Raw genomic sequence first — 21,068 nt, forward strand, 5'->3', positions numbered from 1 at the left:
GATGCGTGTGCCCGCCCCTGTGCGTACCTGCTACACTCCCCTTGTTAAGACAAATGACACGTGCGCCAATGCTCTGCTCCCTGTGAGGTCCCCTTCTACAGATAAGACTGAGTTCATAATAACTCCTGCATCGAAAAACCGTTATTACCGAGCGCTTTCAGAATAAAATGCGAATCGAACCCGGAGAATTTGTGAAAATAACACGAAATGTACTCCGGAGTACGAGCCGATAAATTACATGAAACGTGTGCCACACATAGGTAATTTCCGGTTTCATGCGTGTGGTGACGACATTTAATATCACTGTCTACAAACAGGTTCAGCACAAAGCCCGCAGTTTATCAAATTTTGAAATTCATGCTCTTCACTTTCAGATAAATGTCGCATCGGAATTTCTCATTTCATATCCTCATACAAAATGTCGCCGAGATCTGTAATTTCCAGAAAAAATTTCTCCATGATTTTTTTCATCTAAACTACTCGATCTATGGAGTACAGGTCCGTAAGCGATTTCCCTGTTCACATCGATAACAACAAAACAATAGCCGCAGGGAATATATTGTGCTGTTTTCTTTGTATAGCTATGCCTGATTTCATCCCAATCGGATTCATCATCATCACCATTATTATCGATATTAACAACGTAAGTTTCTAAATCCGCGTAAATGGTGTAATTTTTCTTCAACATAGCGCCTAGTTTCTTGAATTTAATTGTCTCTCCTCGTTTAGGATATGAAACTCGCTGTGATTGAAACTTGGAACAAAGCTGTTCATGTTCCATCAAATTTGCTTTACCATCATAATTTTCAGATTTGTTCAATGTGAATCTATGGAAACAGAAATTGCAAATGTGTACTTGACCGTGGTGTTTTGAAAGGTGGGAGAAAAGACACAATAGCCTGTTTTTCCCGTTCGCGGTATCAATTAAACAGAAATGAGTTTTTCCTGCATCGGCTTTTAGCATTAAAAGGTTAATTTGGTGCTTACGAGTGCGGAAAATGCTTGCGCGGTAGGAGAAAAACTTTTTGTTGTCATACACGATGACGTGAATTGCAATATCGGGATTCAGCATTTGAAATTTCTTAATATTGTGTGTCGTCACCGGAAAATTTACACCTTGCGTATTAAGTGTGTGAGCAAACTTGCTCGAATACTTTACACTCAAGTCCGAGTTCCTTGGTTTCTAATGGAAATACGCGAGGACTGACAATAAAAAGCATTTTTCATCAGACAGATTTTTGACATTTATAATGCAATGTTTGTTTTTAAGAAATTGCAGTGTTTGAATGAAACTGGATGTGAATATTGGATTAAATTTAATCACATTCACATCCAGTAACTCAATTTTCTTCAAAACCCAACCGCTGCCGTGTCAAACAAAGTTGTCAAAAGATGACAGGATTTTTCTCATGGCCAACATGAAATGATCGTTAAAATGTTCATAGTTCTCAAGCACATTTAGCGCTATGTTGGAGTAGCTATGAAGATTAATTAGAGATGAGACAGTCTTGCTAACCTCATCATCCATCACCACTAATTTATACAACAAAACATTCAATATGATGAACCACTTCACGTTCGCATCATGGCGCGCAGCGTGCTCCCTAATTATATCGAAAACGCGCCGTTTCGATCTCTCGAGCACATTTTCGATATTGATTTCCTTGGGATCGTCGATGGTTATGTGATGACGAACCGCTGCAGAATTGACGCCATGTAATCTTCTTCCCCTCGGCATGATGTTAGATTCTGAAAAACGAAAGAATAACGATCAGGTTTACATAGAATTAGAGTGATAGAGTATAACTGTATGTTTTTGAATCAGTTGTGAATTGGCATTGGTAGAAGAAGGCTGTGTGAAAATGATATCTCAAGATCACATAATGTTGCATGGAAGATTAAGATTATTATCTTTTGATAAAAGATGGTCGAAATCTTCTTCACATTCGTCCGCAGAAAACATGGCGAAAGAGGGATTTATATTTGCATGTGCACCAGACATTGTGCGCTGTGTATTTTGTTCAATTTGTTTGGGAAAATGGGAAGGAGGTGACATACCAGCAATAGAACATGCAAGGTACAGTCCGAAGTGTGGATTGAGAAGGGAAGATAATATAACAATTGAAGAGGAGAATTTCGATAATAATATTCTACGGCAATATTAAGAAAGATATTTAACTTTTAATCGTGTAGAAGATTCATCCAATCAAGGAGAGTATTTTGAAAAGCATCATCTACATTGTGACTATTGTAAATCATTATCTGATAAAGCAGAGTATTTTGCGAGAAATGGTTATTTCTTACATAAAAATCCATACTATCTGCAATGTGCCTATTGCAGCTATATTATCGAGAATCCATTTGGAAAAGTAATACATTTACCGTTTTGTTTATATGAAGAGTGTGAGAAAGAAGCGCGGGGAGAGGATTATCCGGATATACCGCATCGTAAAGATGAGCTAAAATCGCATGGATGCAGTATGCTGTAGAAGGTTTTTTATCCTTCGAGGATAAAAATTGTCCTCCGAGGAAAAAAATCCTCCCCTCCGAGGACAAAAAAAATTGTCCTCCGAGGACAAAAATCCTCCACTCCGAGGACAAAAACTGTCCTCCGATGACAAAAATCCTCCCCTCCAAGGACAAAAATTGTCCTCAGAGGACAAATATTGTCCTCCGAGCACAATTTTCCTCTCCTCCACAGAAGATAAAATCAAAGTAAAAATGTACTTACATGTGCTGGTTGATGCTGCATGAATGACAGGTATCTCCCCGACTGCACAGGTGGCTATGCTTCCTTTCAGATTGCTCGTTAACCTCTCGGGTGTGTTGCCTCGACGAGAGCTCAACTGGTTATGAGGTCCGAAGCCATGTTGAGAGGTGAGAAAAATGCTCTGAAAACAATGAAATATTTAATAACTGATAATATTAGTAATCAATGAGCATCATGAGAGGCGAGAATGCTATTCAAAATATAGATTGTTTGAGTGAGTCCTATGCTGAGACATGGAGGAGATTTTTTTTCAGTTTCTAGCAGGTGTGGATGTCACTCAGCAGACACCGTCCCATGCTGAGTTCTAGACGAGATTTTTTTTCGTCTTCTAACACATGTACAAGGATGCTATTTGAAAATATAGAATGTTTGAGTGAATGTGACAGTTTTTTATGATAGGAGAGAGAATACTTACAAATCTGAATGATGTCGGTAACGATGTGGGAGCACGTGTTGTGGGGGAGAAATTTGAATTTTTTTCGCCTTGTAGCACGCTTTGCTCTCACTCGCACGAGCCTGGAACAGAGAGAGAAACGTATGGTATATAAACAGAAGTGATGAGAGGAAAATTGTCATTTACATCAGAGTCAGATTTGAGTATACTTCGCGATGAGTTCTCCACCATCTTCATACATCCTACCAGATAGCCCACCAGCACACCAGCACATGCTCAACTACTGGCAGCGGAAAGCCGCCATCGCTGCTGCTGAGTCGTCCGCTGCTGCACCCGTCTCCTCACCACTCAACATGGAACCACCATCGCCGGGTGGCGAGATCGTGGTCGGGGACAGCCCTATTCAATGCCTGGCTTCAGCTGCTACCTGGGCACCGCGGCGAGCAGTGCTAACTACTCTACCGAACATCAGGCAGAAGCATGGGAAGAGGAAGTTGACATTTGAGGAGGAGGCTGAAGTTAGTGGGGATGAGGACGAGTCAATCTGCTCTCAAACAAAGGTTAGTTTCAACAAATATTATTAACTTGTATGTGTACGGATTTTTTCCATGATTGATTGTTGAAAAAATCTGTGCACATACAAGCCTTTGATTATTATTATTTGATACCAAGGAAATATTATTTGAAGTACTTGTTCATGCATCAATTATTTGTTATTATATTATTTGAACTAATTAGAAATTGAATTATGAGATATTATTATTGATTAAAGTAATCAATCATGCATCAATTATTTGCTAGCAATATTATTCGAACTGATTAGAAATTGAATTAAGAAATATTATTATTGTTCAAAGTAATCAATCATGCATCAATTATTTGTTACAATATTATTTGAACCAATTAGAACGTTCATGCATCAATTATTTGTTACCAATATTATTTGAAGTACTCGTTCATGCATCAATTATTTGTTACCAATATTATTTGAAGTGATTAGAACATTCATGCATCAATTATTTGTTACCAATATTATTTGAACTGATTAGAACGTTCATGCATCAATTATTTGTTACCAATAGTATTTGAACTAATTAGAAATTGAATTATGAGATATTATTGTTTAAAGTACTCGATCATGCATAAATTATTTGATAGCAAGGTAAAATTATTTCAATAACTGATATTACTCACTTTAAGCAGAGAATGTCAATCCGATGATGTCATGTTGAGATTATGACAATAATCTGATGTAGAGATTGTGTAGTGAATCTATCGATCAAGTTCTCTAGTATGATGATAATCTGAAACAAATAAGACACTAATCAAATATTTTTCAACAGAAACGTGCTGCTATGGAGCACAACTCATCCATGGTTCCACTAGTAGAGGAGGTGCGGCGAGCAGGGGATGAATTGGACTTTGTGCAACTAATCAACCAGCCTGTAGCCAAACCCTGGATCCCGCTGAGGGAATTAAAGAAGCACACTCCCTACCCCATTATTGCAGCGAGGGAGCAAACAAATATGCATGGACGACAGGTTATTTTAAAAATTACCAATGCAGGAAGAAAATCTGTGAGTGGGGTATATTTACCGCAACAATTTGCTTCCTGCATTAGCACGGAGAAAATAGAGCAATTTAATGCTAATTGTAAAAATTTTGTAATGATGGTAACACATAAGTCGGGGAATTAGACCGATATAGAAATTGTTAAGCATTAACAATTTTTATATCTATACAATTCGTCGACTTATGTGATACGAATTGTAGGCTATAGATGTATGTATGTGTAAGAGTAGTATTAGTAGTGAATAAATTGTAATATTGTTTTTATAAAAATTGTTTTCAATTTTTACCTGTTGTTGATAAGTTCACAATGAATAGTAGAAACACACAGAAGAAATGGTTGACCTGCTTACACTGTGTTGTGAATGATATTCAAATAAGGTAAGCACCCCTTTTATAGTTTGTTGCCAGCATGCTCAGTAGTCTTTACTGCTACACAGACACACACACACACACACACACACACACACACACACACACACACACACAGCCATACAGCCATACAGCCTAGCGCTCGCTTCGGTGACTCGCTCCCTGATGGCGGCGTCATTTCCCCCTTTTCAAATTGCCTTCACCTTTTCAGATTATTTGTTATTTGAAATAATATTCTTATCATTCAAGCAATGTATCATAGCAATAGCTTGTGAATTCATTTCCAACTCGATTGAAAATTAAACCAATTCGATTTTCTTTCGATTAAGTTGGTGTAATGATTAATTAATTAATTAACCTCAGTTAATGTTCAACCATTGAGTTGAAAGGAAAGAAAATGGTATGTAGGAGAAAGCAGAGTTCTAGGAAATGAGGTAAAGGAATCTTGAGTTCAGCGGCAGAACTTTTTAAGGGTGTGTCAGGTTTGGCAGGTAATGTCACATCAACTATTCTAAATAAGGTAATTGATAATCTGCAAGATGAAATTTATCTTCCCGGGGGGTACCAGTGGTGTGGCCCTGGCACAAAGGTTAATGAAAGGTTAAAGAGAGGTGATCAAGGTATAAATTCATTAGATAGAGCCTGTAAGGTACATGATATAGCGTATACGCAAAATAGTGATAATAAAACTCGAGCAGTAGCTGACAGAGCTCTTGCAAACGCTGCGTGGCACATTTTCAAAAATCCACAAACACCTCCTGCCGAGAAAGCACTTAGCTATCTTGTTACAAACGTCATGAAAGCTAAAGCGGCGTTTGGTGGGTCTTTGAGAAAGAAGAAGAAGAAGAAGAAGAATGAGAGGAGAAGTTATAGTAATGATATTAGACGCAAAGCTATAGCTCAGTTGAAAAAGCATATTGCAGGAAAAGGGTATTTTTTGAAGCCTTTTCCTCAAATAACTAGTGGGGGGAGAGTTTTAATTCCACATCCTCCACCACCACCATCATCATATGGAGTGAGTTTATTCCCTCAAAAACAAGTAAAGAAACATAGAACAACAAAGAAGAGTAGGAAGAAGAAGAAGAAGAAGAAGAAGAAGAAAAATATATGAATATTGAAGGAGAATTGAGTAATTATGATTTGATTGATTGGTCGAAATTATTACAGATTCGGCTAAGAGGTATATATATGCTAGATGCATTACCCAAAAAAATTCTAAGAAACGAGAATGCCATTGTGAATTTAGTGAGGGAAAGCGAGGATGGTACACATTGGGTTGCATATAAAAAAGTCGGTTCCAATGTTTGGTATTTTGATCCAATTGGAAATTTACAACTGCCATACAAATTGGACAAATATTGGAAAAAAGAAATTGGAGTAAATATATTTTATAATGTAGAGCACATGCAACCATTAAATAGCGATTTTTGTGGTCATCTTACATTATTGTTTCTTGCAAATCAGTTGTAATTAAGTGTTTGTGCTGAACACAGATTACAAGATGGTTGTTATTACATTAAGATCTAACACAAGTAACCTCTACAAACATTAACAAGAAATTATAGAATTGGATAAAAATTGTGAATGGGAAATTGGATTGATTAATTTTTGTAGTTACAGTAGTATTGCAAACATTAACAAAGGAACAAATTCCAGCTTCAAATATGGCGATAGATTAATTGAGCTGGATACGGGTACATATGAAGTTGAGGATATTATAAAATCTTTAAAGAATAAATTGAATATTGATGAGAAGAAGAAGAATAAACTTATTATACGAGCAAACGTAAATACTATGAAGATTGAAATTCATTCTGATAAAGCCATTGATTTGACACGTACTGATTCGATTGGTAAGATATCTTGGTTTTGATAATGTTGTTTTGGAACCAAATAAATGGCATTATTCTCAGCATTTGGTTAACATAACAAGCATTGGTAGTATTGTACTCGAGTGTAATTTAGCATGTGGTAGTTACTCTGACAGAAAACAAAAACATATAATCTACAAATTTTAACCAAAGGTTCCTAGCGGCTATTTAATAAACGAAGTACCATCACTGATTATTTATGTACCTTTGAATACGCATCAAATTCAAACTATTAATGTAGAGGTAACAGACCAGAACGGATCATTTATTGATTTCCGTGGAGATACAATTACAATTAGGTTGCACATACATAAAAAACAAAAGTAAACGTAATGGGTTATCTTGTTTTCAATCCACGTTCAAATAAGACGTGTACACGCAATGTCATTAGAGAGACGAATGTGAGAGCATCAACACCTAAAAAAAAACGTGCTTTGTCGGCTAAAAGTGCGAGAATATTAGAAAATTTAGGTTTTATAGTTGATTGGCGGAATGTTAGGAGGAGGAGCGGCTGCAATTAGTGAAATTCTGGATGTGGAGACAGACCTTCAGTTTTATAATGATATAACCAAATTCCAATTTCACACTCATACAGTTTATTCGGGACAGGAAATAAAAAACTCTGACGAGGCACGTATTGGCATGAATTCTTTAGATGTCTATTCTTTACCTTGCAAATCATTTATATTTATTGAGGGAACAGTTAACTGTACAAAACCGGGAACAGACCCGGCTGATGCACCAGTTGCGGCAGACTATAAATTAAGCAGTAACATAATCGGCAACCTTTTTGACAAAATACAATATGAATTAGCAGGTCAGCAAATTCCTAAATCAAGATTGATTGGATTAACATCCACAATTAAAGCTATACTAGTAAAGAATACGCTCGATAAAAACACATATCACTTGGCTGGTTTTGACAGAGCAGGATATGAGCTAACAGATAATGAATTCACTTTCTGTGTACCGCTGAAATTATTCCTCCCGTTTTTTGAAGATTTTCAAAGAATAATTTTAAATTTGAAACAGGAACTCGTCTTATTGAGGTCACCGACAGACCTAAATTGTGTTGAGTCCTCAAGTGGAACAAGCGTTAGTGTGAAAATTACAAAACTGCAATGGAGAATGCCCTACATAACTTTAGAAGATCACGTAAGACTGAAATTTTTGAGACTGCTCGATGCTGACACTCCACTGAAATTAGGTTTCCGGCATTGGGAAATTTGTGAATTACCAAATTTGCAAAATTCACTTAACCATTCATGGGCAGTTCGCACCACATCAAGTTTTGATAGTCCAAAATACGTTATAATTGCATTTCAAACTGATTGTAAGAATAAAATTAAAAAATCAATATCTATTTTTGATAGCTGCGGTATTTACAATGTTAAAGTATATTTGAACAGCGAGTATTATCCATATGAAAATCTGCTAGGAAAAAAGGAGGTATTATACCGGATGTTTTTGGATTTTGTGCCCTCGTATTATAATCATTCAATCAATAGCGAACTTGAAACAGAAATTGACTTTAAAACGTTTTGTGAATCAACACCGCTGATTGTTGTGGACTGTTTGCACCAAGCAAGTCATTTGAAATCATCGACAGATGTTCGTATTGAAATGGAATTTAATAGTGCAGTACCTGCAAATACTTCTGCCTATTGTGTTTTAATTAGCGATCGTGTGATGGAGTACACACCTCTGACGAGCATGGTGGAAGAAGTTCAGTAATTTTATTGATAGAGCGCACCGGCTGCAATATTATATAAGGTGTGCACTCTGACAAATTTGGTTCATTATCAGTTTCACCTTTGAACAGGTAACATCTAAAATGTCCTATTCTTTGTGTTCTGATATTTTGGACAAAGCGCAAACTCAGTCTATTGGTATCCAGTGTGATCTTGATTCTGATAGTTTCTATTATGAACCAAGGTGTGGTACACCGATCCAGAAGCCGCTGCAGGTGGAGGAGGAGCAGAAAAGGGAGGAGGAGGAGAGGGAGAAAGATGGAGGATTCGACGAGCCCGCTGAAGAGAAAGAAGTGGACAAGCAAGTGAGTACAAGAATTGCTACAGTTGATCTTCACTGGTTTAAACAAGATTGTAATCAAATTATTGTGAAAGAACTTGCCATAATTGATCAGTTTAATAATTATATTGTATTCCATTTCAAATCACCATTTGCAAAGACAGAATTGAGTGCAAAATTGTATAACGATGTAACATGGTTAGAACGTCACTATCATAAAATAAAATGGGAGGATGGAGATTTAGAATACACTGACTCATTAATACGTGATTACCTTGTAGGTTATGAGAAAATTTTCATAAAAGGAACTGAGAAAGCAAAGTTTTTAAGAAGATTACATACTAACGTTCAATGTATACCAGAGGATTTTGCAAAACCCGATTCAAGCTTTTTCACTGGTTCATGGTGTTATGGTGTGTGTAACATTCATAAAAATAGACCAGATGGATGTTGTGCTTTGTTCTCTGCCCAACATTATAATTCTTTGTTGTTTGAAAATATGTATCAAACAAATAATTTCATGTGTGAAAACAATCGAATGCAAAGTATGAAAATGGCTGCAATGTACACAAATTTGCAGAAGAGAAACTTTGCTCGTTTTGGATTGTTCTACAACGGAAAAGAGATTCAGTGTGTTTATTGCATGCATGCATTGAGACTGCATAAAGCACGTACATGTTGTCTGTCTGCAATTAATGAATAAAGACCACTTAATTACTCTATAATAGTGCCAGCCTACACTTAGTTTTGTTCATTCGCTTATCATGGATCCAAGAAAGTGGTTGACTGCTGACAACGAGTTGGAAGTGAGGTTAAAAAACTGTATTGATTGGTATGAATTTCATTTAACGAATTTAATTCAATTGCGAAGAATATTGAATTTTTAACAGGATGTCAAGATGTTGATTTACCATTAACAAAAACAGAAAATGTACACTTTCCAATTTTATCTGAAATATTCGAATTGCTCGATATACTAGATAGCGGCCATCTACATTATGATTGTACAAATGATTCAGCATTATCTGTTGTTAAAAATTCCGATGAACTTTGGAAATGCTTGTACGATATTGCAGATAAAAAATGTAAAAGAACTTAGATCATTGACCTCTCTCTGGATTCACTTTAATCTGACAGTATATCATTAGATGTGAGAGAAGGATTCACTTTAATATGACAGTATAGATGTAGAGTGATAGGGAATTTCTCAATTCACTTTAATCTGTCAGTATAGATGTAGAGAGAAGGATTCACTTTAATATGACAGTATAGATGTAGAGTGATAGGGAATTTCTCAAATCACTTCAATCTGTCAGCATAGATGTAGAGAGAAGGATTCAGTTTAATCTGTCAGTATAGCATTAGGGAATTTTTCCCCCCTCAAAGGGAAATTATTTTTTCCCTCACTTTCTCCATCCCCCTCATCTATACTGGGCAAGGGGAAGGGGAAATCTATTTGAGAGAGTGATATATCTTTCTCTCTTTTCATCCCCCTCATCACCACTGGGCAAGGGGAAGGGGAAATCTATTTTTAGAAAGAGAGAGAGAGAAAGATATATCTCTCTCTTTTCATCCCCCTCATCACCACTGGGCAAGGGGAAGGGGAAATCTATTTTTAGAAAGATAGAGAGAGAAAGATATATCTCTCTCTTTTCATCCCCCTCATCATCACTGGGCAAGGGGAAGGGGAAATCTATTTTTAGAACACCCCCCCGCCATGTGGGCGGGGGGAAGGGGAGGCGAGATGGACGAGGGGCGAGAGGGGGGAGGGGACTTCGAGCAAAAAAGTCCGTCTTAAGTCCCAAGTTATACCTACTTGCCTCGCTTCAGTTACTGCGACACTGTCATGATCAACATAATTGTTGAGCTCTCTAACTGATTGCAGCGTACACATAACTATTGTTTATTTTCAATGCTAGATGATTTAATCATGTTCCACCTTTCTATGTACAGCTATTTCTCCTAAAATTGACTGATCTTTGTACTTTGCACATATTGACTCTGCTGCACTCAATAATCAGAATCAATTCTCCATCTTATCTGTCTGAGAGCTTCAGATTCCTGCCTGAGATCGGTTAACGAGCAACAAGGCATGGCAACTTGCTATTAGCTTTTCCCATTCAGAGAACGACGACTTTCGAGAGATCATTCACTGTCACTGTTTCTGTAAATGTTTATATTGATAATTCCTTCTTTCACTATTGTTTCTTGAATTATAATTGATTTTTTAGTCTTAATGCAGATTGACTGTTTTGTTCCAACTATGTTTTTATATTGGAGCGATATTATTCAATGTATTCTTATTCATTTATATATTAAGTTACACTGTATTATTTATTCAATTGCATTTGTAATGTCAAGGCTGAGTGGTACAGAGACCTTAAGAGTTATAACTCCGCCTAATAAAGAATTTTATTTCACTTCATTTCATTTCATCATTCTCAAGGATGGGGTGGACCCCCTGTTAGTTTCCCAGGAAGGAGATTCATACCAGTTAATAGTTCACAGATGAATAACTATACAGGGTATGAATTTGAGAAAATTGATCAAGTCATTTTTTAGAAAATCGTGATAGAAATTCAACAAAATCCATTTTTCTCAATAATATTACGGAGCTCCTGCAATTTTCCTAGAAATTACTCATGTCAGTTGATGGGGCTTATAAAATCAGGGTACCTCAATTTTTTTGGAAAGCAATACTTTTCTTACCTATGGTAATGGAGCAAGGAAAGTGGAAATAGATTATTATGAGGAAGCGGTGATAATAGTGGCTTTATTATGGCAAGATGTTTTTCTCTGTTCACTCCAATGTGGTTCCGGCTGTCTACAAGCAGTCATTTTGTCATGTTGGAGGCCCTGAAATCAATCACTTACTACCTGAACACTTTAACACCAGACCTGAGCCAGCCAGGTCACTCGGAATCACAGTATATTTCATTAGTGAGCACGCTATTCAGTCCAGTCCCTATATAGCCTACATTGGTACAATCTATATTGTGATTCTGATTTTTTTATATATTTCTTTAATTTTCAATATATTGTTTGAATACATAAGGGGAGACTAAAATCAATTATTTTATGCAAAATCTCCTAGTGCTATATACAGAATGGCCCAAAAACATCGTATTTCTGGATAATTTTCTAGCTTCCAGCATTTCTGCCAAATTCTGTGATGAGTCAAAAAAATTCGCTTCTGCCTTTCGTTTAGATTATCAAATTTCTTATAAAATGAGATCATTCTGGACTCTTTATGTTTAACGAGAACTGAGTTACAATTATTCAAAACTAAGTAAAATTTGAAGAAAAAAATCAATTTTTATTGATATTTGTATTTGGTCACATCTTCAGATTGCTACCATTCAAAATCTGTCTGGGTGTAATTTTGTGCTCTACAATTTGAGATTAGGTAGAGCGCTCTATCTCATATGGATTTCCAGGTACACCTGACAGCAATGCTCCTTGTATTTGAAAAAAACATACACACATTTTCTAGCTTCAATCATCATCACCAACTCCATTACCATCACATTGAGATTTCACACAATGATATAAGTTCTATGAGAATCACCTTTCAGATGCTTAATTCAGTGGAGAAGCGTTACCACTAGGGACTATGGACTATTACAACTTTCCTCTATTTTTACATGTCTTCCAGTTCAACTGACAGAGATTGGTATTTTATTTTTTCGGCAGAGGTTACTCACAAGATTCTCATCAAGGGGTACTGTCACATCATTATATTTTATGGAAGCCTCTATATTCAAAAAGTTCTACTTTTACTGTCTCTATGTTCAATATGTAATTAATGAAATTGAGACGCGAATTTGGTATGCTTGTTCTTGTTGAATATATTCAATGGCAGGATTCAGTTCAATGTTCTTGCTTTCCTAACTGAATGTGTACATTTCTGTAGTGCCTCGCCGTTCAAGTTTGAAATTATTCATACCTATTTGCAATAGGCCTACGTTAAGTCATCAGAATTCACCCATGTATAGAGCATTATCTAATTATGGTTCTGTAGGGTACTATGGAGTAATATGTACCATCAACAAGCATTATTCTTGTCTTAATTATTTAGTTTTTACTGGATGATAATTGTGTTTCCAATACAGCTGAGCATGCAAGTCACCTTCTGTAACTTGATATCTACTCCATGTATACATTTAATAAGATTCTTCTCTCGTATTCCATCCAAATTTATTGTAGTATTGTATCTTGTAATTGATTTTATAATATTCTACATATATCTCCTTTTTTTAATATTTCCATCTCCAATAGCATTTCAATATCCTTGCTTCTTTGTAATCTTAAATTGATATTTCCAATGAATCATTGTGGTTATAGAGTTATGGAAGGAATTTTTGGGAGAAAACTGTGTGCTTCTATGTATTTATAAATAAAAAATGAATATTCTTCTCGTCAAACAAGAGGATGTCTGGCCTGCAAGGCAACCTACACACACATCGATTTTTGTTCGTATGATTTTTTGCCGTCCTTATAAATTCTACTAGATTGAACAGACTTCATCAAACAGAAGATGTTTATCAAGTTCCGTTTTAATCTGCTAGAATTCATAAGGACGGCAAAATTTCGTACGAACAACAATCTATGTATTTGAAACTGGCAGCCTTCATTGCTCTTTCAGTTGCCATACAAAAGTCTCAAAGTATCCTTCTTTTTTCACCATTCAAGATCATTTCTGGGTTACATTTACAATAGGGCACCTCAGCTTATTTTTTCCAACGCCTGATATTTATGAAATATTTGAATGAAAGTTGTTCAAATATTTCTCATGGCACTATGGCCACCTTGTTGTGTCACTGAAAATACTCTGTACCAGCTAGTACAGAACAGCTACCACAGATATGTTGAATAGATTCCATGGCCTTCCTGCAAACACGACAGCTAGCTGCTATCAAATGTCAGCCCCATTATGTATATTTTGTAAGCTCTAGTGCTGATTACCTCGTCTTGAATGGCAAACACAAAACCTTCAGCCTCACCAAATATGCCACTAGTCTGCAACAATGCAATCGATTCCTTCCTATCAACACACTCCGAATAAAAGTACTGCAGCAAATCTTCCATGCTGCACTTTCTGATTCCACGCTTCTATTCTTTCTTCTATTGAGCTGGCAGTGAGCTGTTGGACTCCTTGTGCCAGTTACTCCTCGTCTACCAGACAATATGGCCTTAAGCTGACCGCTATCTGCACTCTGGAAGTACTTCGGCAGTCTATCCTCCTGTTGACGACACATAGTTTCCAGATTCAAGAGGCCTCTTCCACCAACACCTCCAGGCAGATAGAGCCTCTGGCGGAAAATATTAGTTTATATTTTTTAAGAGCATTAGATTTAGTTTTTTTAGCAACATTTTTCTTGTGGTAAAATATTTCTCATGAGATCAGCAGATTTTGTAAATGAACATTTCAAAAAAGCTGGTGAGACAGGTCCACACGACAATGAAGGAGGTCATATTCTGTGTCAAAATAGAAAACAATCTGTTAGAGCCTTCTGAAGTAAAAAATAGTATAAGGCAGGGTGATACCCTCTTGTGCCTCCTATTCAACCTGGCTCTGGAAAAGGTTGTGAGAGATTCTAAAATTAGTACAAGAGGTAACCTGTATAACCGATCGACTCAAATATTAGCATATTGATAGCTATTATTAGTCAAGATGCTTTAGTGCAAGGTTGAGTATGCTTCACATCATGTAATACAGATAATGTAATGCCATGGATTGATTATATTATATATGTGAATACAGATGATTACTTAATAAAAAACTTCTTCGTGTCAACGGAATCTTTCTTGATAAGAAGATGCCCACTGATGACTAGAGACATGTCACTTATGTTGAACAGGTAATGAGGCTTGGCAGGCGTTGGAAGCAATGTCTTCAGTAGACAATGATACATATCCAGCATGGCAGTTACAATGGTTGTAGTTATTGGTGCTACATCGGTTCCAAACCCATTTCTCTGCAACATCAACAACAATAATTAATTAATGATTAAGCCAACTAAAAATGATGAAACATTTTAATAGGATACAATATTTGAAATTGTGGAAAGTGGAAGCGAGTTTAAATATTTGCGAGTAACACTGACAGCTGATAATAGAACTAGTCATGGAATCTCCACCCGAATTATAAAGGGCAATTGGACATATTATACTAATCAGAAAATTTTCAAAAGCAGGCTGATTTCTAGGCAAACCAAGGTAAAAATGTACAAAAAAATGATGTGGTCGATTGTAATTTACGGAGCTGAAACGTGGACCATTTCGAATGAATATGAAAGAGCGTTGAGGTCTATTGAGAGAAAGATGTACAGGAGGATATGGGGACCGGTCTGCGTTGGAGGAAACTAGAGAGCCGGATTTAACAATGAGATTGATGAATCAATTAACGGAAGAAATATCATAAGGTGTATCAAAGCAAAAATAATAGGACGACTGGGTCACGTGGTAAGAATGAGTGATGAAAGAGTACCACAAAAGCTGCTTGATGGAAGGATGATGGGCACCCGAAAAAGAGGAAGGCCAAGAAGAAGATGGATCAGCGATGTGGTAGAAGATCTCCGTGTGCTATGTGTGGCAAACTGGCGGCAGGGAGCACAAGAGCGGGATGTATGGAGGCGTCATGTAGAGGAGGCCAAGGTCTACCCAAGACTGTGGAGCCAGATGAAGTAAAGTAGTATTTTAAATTGTGTTCAATACTAAACTCTTCTCCTGTAGAGTTTCTGTTGATATTTCGAAAATCCATTATAGAAGAAAATTGAAAAACACATATTCTAAGCATATCATAGACATAATTTTTAAATCCTTCCAAGACACTAGCTGAGCTTCTGTATTGAATTTTAACAAGTAGTCCAATACTACCGAAACCAACGCTTTTTTTCTCGAGATATCTCCCCCTCCACTCCTCCTGTAGCCATGGTGTGTGTACCCCCCACTGCCCCCGCTACTGCTGTACCTCCCATCCCCTCAGAAGAAGAAGCTCCCTCACACTCTCTTTCTCTCTCACTCTCTCTCACTTCATTAATCAATCAATCAATCAATCAATACTCAGTCAATCAATCAATCAATCACTCTCTATATATGAATAAGAGGAAGAAGAAGAAGCAGTCACGCTCTATTTCATTTATAGCAGAGAGATTGATTGATTGATTAGCTGCCTTTATTAAAACCCTAGGAGGGCAAAGTTTAGGTGCAGCCGGGTCTCTCTTACACTTGACCCTCCAATACAATTCTAAGTAAAACTAAAACACTGTACAACAAAGATTATAAGATAAAAAAAACTAATTTTACAAAATAATAGAAAACTTCCAAATAGCGAATGAAAGAAAGAAAAAAGAACAAAATTTCTTTCTAATTTGAATCAGTGAAAAGAATACAATTGAAAAAAGATGAAAGCGAAAAGTAAAAACAGAAGAAACTACAGTACAAAATCCATAGATCATTTCGATAGAAGTAGAATAGAATAGAATAGACTTTATTTGCCATAAAAACAAATACAGACATACTGTTGGAAACACAATATTGATTTAAATAAAACAATAATAAAATAAAAGTTGAAAACTAAATCATAATAATTATGGCAAATTTACTGAGCGCAAAGAAAATAAATTTTCCATCCGCGCACAGGAGTATCATATCAACAACAATATAATGAATATTAGGATATTGACAAAAATAAGAAGCAAATAATATATGAAACAAGAGCATAACTAATTATACTAGGCTAAGATGAAACATTTTGTAAATATACTGTATAGACTACAAAAAAGTATAAAATGAGATGGAGCTATGCAATTAAAAATTGAAAAATTTGAGGATATTCGAAATGATTGGACCTATTGAATTTCTACAACAATAGAACATTAGCAGGGAACCTCACTGAATACATAATAAACGGCATGATAACTCAATATGACTTACATGCTAATTTTAAAACATTTCATCAAGGGTTTTTCACATAAATGAATAATCTTATCTCTGAACATGATACCAGCTTTCAATGACATCGATATTGAGAGCAAAAATTACCTTTTGTATTTTTCTCTTGAAAACAGGAAGAGGATAATCAGCATAAACTATATCCTGTGGCACATGATTGAAAAACCTGCCTTGCAAAAAACAAAAAGATTTTTGAAAGAAAGTGCTATTGGGTCTAGGGTTTGGGAACCTATCAGTGAACCTTGTTCTCATTATTCCAGTTTCATGTCCCAAAGTTGCCCCTTGATTTCCACTAGACCAATAGAATTCAGACAGGACCTTGAAGACGTACAGGTGCCTCAGAGGCATGATTTTCATAACCTGGCATGACAATAGAAAATCAAAATTCTCTTGATCAGCAATTGCTCTAACTAGAGACTCCTGCAGAGACATTACTGGCCTTAAGTGAGTTATATAAGTACTTCCCCAAAAGACCAGCCCATAAGAAAGGCGAGATTGAGCAAGAGCAAAGTAAATATCTCTCAAAACAAATGTTGGACACATATTTTTCAAACTGAAAATTCTATGCAGTAAGCAACGCAGGTACTTCTTCATGCCATCTATCTGTCCTTTCCACATCAAATTGTCATCAACAGTAATGCCAAGATACTTTACACTTTTTGACTAATTGATGATACCACAGTCACAGTCACGACTGGTACATCCCACATGATGGAGCTTTAAAGGTTGTGTTAGCAAGAAAGAAGAGGCTATTCCAAAATTCAAATAAATGGTTTCATCAAGATTCAGGCTCAATTTATTGTATCCGAGCCACATGGAAATCAAGTGCAGGTCGTTCGACATCTGATCATACAAATCCTCATCAGAACATGCACCATAAGAAAGTGCCGTGTCATCAGCAAACACTGTAAAACTTCCTCTGAAGGGGCCCAGATACAGGTCGTTGATGTAAACCAAGAATAAAATTGGTCCCAACACAGAGCCTTGTGGAACTCCACAGTCGATCATCAGAAGCGGGCTGGAACTCAAGCCAATGCTTACAGCCTGGGAACGCCCAGTAAGATATGAACGGAACCAAGCTAGTGGCAGACCACGAACTCCAGATGCCTCCAACTTCCTGACAAGTGTAGAATGGTCCACAGTATCAAAGGCTTTTCGAATGTCCAGAAACAAACCTGATACTCTCCTAATCTCTTTATTATTGATATTTGAACATATATCTGAGACAAATTTCCTCAGAGCCAACTCAGTTCCCAAGCCCTCCCTAAAGCCATATTGACTACTAGAGAAAAAATTGGATGAATTTAGAAAGTTCAATAGACGAATTTTAATCAGCTTCTCAAAAATAATTGAAAACACAGAAAGAAGTGAAATTGATCTATAGTTCTCCACCAATTTTCGGTTACCTTTTTTGGGAATTGGAATCACTTTTGCAATTTTGAGTCTGCTAGGAAAAGCGCCCTCAGAAATGCTCAAGTTGAAAACAAAAGCTAACACTGGACTAATGAAAAAGCTCATCCATTTAACTAGGACAGAGGGATTTCCATCAATTCCTGGGGCCTTGGATTTTTTCAAGGATGAAATCACTTCCTCTATATCAAAAGGAGAAATTGGATGCAGGAAAAAGGATCTCTCACAACGTGGCTCTCTAAAAGAATTGTGATAGTCATGTAAAGCTATTGAAGGGAAAGGAGGAGGAACAGCTGACTTGGGTGTGGGAACAAAATATTCATTAAACATATCAGCCACTTTTGAATCTTCACTAACAATCCCATTTTCAGTAATCAAATTGAATTTGCTTTTCTTTGTACCTCTTCCAATCAATTCATTAATCAATTTCCACTGTTTTTTTGGAATTTCCTCTAACCATCTGAAATCGACCATAGTAGTATCTTTCTTTTGATTTCTTGATCCACTTTTTTATTTTGTTTCTCAAAGTTACAAATTCGAGCTTCAACCTACAATTGTCAGGCTCATTCATAGATCTTTTGTATAACTTGTCTCTTGATACAATCGCTTCACAAAGTCCACTGCTCATCCAAGGTTTTAACAATCTCGGTCTATGGTTATTTTGCCTGAGCTTAGTGGATGTAGTTGACTGAATGTACAAATTCAAAATATTACAAAAACAATTGTAAGCCTGATCAGCGTTTCCAGCTCTGTACACAGTAGACCAATCCTCTTCACTGAGTAAACGAGTAAGTTCTTCATAATTAATTTCCTGAAATTCCTGTGAAAGTAGAAAAACACACACACACACACACACACCACACACACACACACACACACACACACACACACACACATACACACACACACCAAGACACACATTAAGATTCAGTGAACATTCCAGCCGAGTCCATCACCTCTGATCCACCGCAAGACGATGTCCCTCAACAAGCCTCAGCTCAGCAGGCAGAGAATTTCACAAACTACAGGCTGTCACAAGGAACGACTTGTTGTACATAACAGTCCTATGTGTTGGGACAGCCAGCAGATGAGATCCATGCCGCGTTCCTCCATGACCAAAATCACCCAAGTAATGGTACTCCACTGCCAGATACTTGCGGGTTTTAGTTTCCAATATCTTATAGAGGAAGCACAAAGCATGATGTGATCTACTCTCAAGCAGTTCCATAAGTTCAAGTCTATTAAGGTTTTCAGTTACATGGTCGTCACGTCTCAGGTTGAAGATAAAGTGAACACAGTAATTATGTGCATGCTGCATCCTCTGCAGAAGTTGAACTGTCATGTCAAGAGTCACAATGTCACAGTAGTTGAAGATCGGGAAGATCAGAGTCTTGACCAACATTACCTTCATTGAAGAGGGAATGAAGTCAGAGATCCTCTCCAATGTCATGATCCCCTCAATGACCCTGTTACAAGTCTGAGTCACGTGGCTGGTCCAGTCAAGAGTCCTTGTCATTGTAAGTCCTAGATTTTTCACATCAGAACTGTATTGCAATTGTATGTTATTCAATTAAATTGAATTGAATCGCTGCCTTTATTAAAAACCTAGGAGGGCGAAGTTAGGGCGCAGCCGGCCCTCTCTTACACTTAACCCTCCATACAATTCTAAGTTACAACTAAAACAACATCATAAACAATGAACTAATGTAAAAGAAAACAATAACTTAGAAAACAAATTAACAAGAAAAAATATATAAAGATAATAATTGAATTAATTTTTTATTATATTATAATTATTCATAATTATATATAAATATAATGAAAATAAAAAAAAAAAAACTTGAACTCCTTTCGAATTTAAGTACGTAAAGGGTTTATGCCAAAGGAAGAAGAGAAAAGTGAATACAGTTGAGAATTTTCAGTCCAAATCCATAGATTATTCCGGTAGAAGAACGGGAAGAAGGGAAAAGAAAGAAAAGAAAAAGGAAGAGAGAAAGAGAGAGAAGAATTGAGAGAGAGAGAGAGTGAGAGAGAGAGAGGGAGAGAGAGAGAGAGAGAGAGAGAGAGCGAGTCACGGTCTATTTCAATGAGTCTACTACTGCCAGATTTGATTGGAACGAAAATCCCATCTTATTGTCAGATTCAACTGAATCATCATACTATGTGTGTCTCTACTACTACCAGATTCATGTGAAACGAAAATCTCATCTTACTGTCAGATTAAACTTAATCATCTTACTATATGTCTCTCTACTACTGTCAGATTTAAGTGGATCACCGGCCTATCCCTCTATTAGATATGCTAATTTGTCCATAGCTTGCAAACTCTAGCTTAGTAAACTCTATATGAATCTGACACTTCAAATTCAAATAGAATTTTTGCTGTACAAGCCTGCGGGCATTATGCTTAGAGTGTTTCCCCAATCATAACAAGAGCATAATATATGATTAGAATGAGCTAGCATATCCAAATATACACACATTAGTTATAAATCAGGCATATCACTGAAAGTCCAGTCACTATATACATTGGTGCATGCAATTCATATTGTAGTTCTGATTCTTTAATATACTATTTGGGTACATAAGAAAAGTCTAGAACGAAATTATTTCTTCATGCAGAATTTCCTTGTGCTAGATACAGGTTAGCCCAAAAACCTTTTATTTCCGGCTCATTTTCCAGTTTTCAGCTATT

At 36.5% G+C, this 21,068-nt stretch overlaps 1 protein-coding gene across 1 annotated transcript in view; it reads right to left on the minus strand.

Moving 5' to 3' along the window:
• LOC120354999 (dynein heavy chain 7, axonemal-like) overlaps positions 1 to 21,068 on the minus strand; it is a 714,404-nt gene that overhangs the window by 345,760 nt on the left and 347,576 nt on the right. Inside the window, exon 14 of the mRNA XM_039443223.1 lies at positions 14,780 to 14,985. Within this exon, the coding sequence (XP_039299157.1) occupies positions 14,780 to 14,985 (206 nt within the window). The remainder of the gene's footprint in view (positions 1 to 14,779; positions 14,986 to 21,068) is intronic.

The sequence above is a fragment of the Nilaparvata lugens genome, chromosome X (assembly GCF_014356525.2).
Source record: "Nilaparvata lugens isolate BPH chromosome X, ASM1435652v1, whole genome shotgun sequence".
Lineage (NCBI taxonomy): Eukaryota > Metazoa > Arthropoda > Insecta > Hemiptera > Delphacidae > Nilaparvata > Nilaparvata lugens.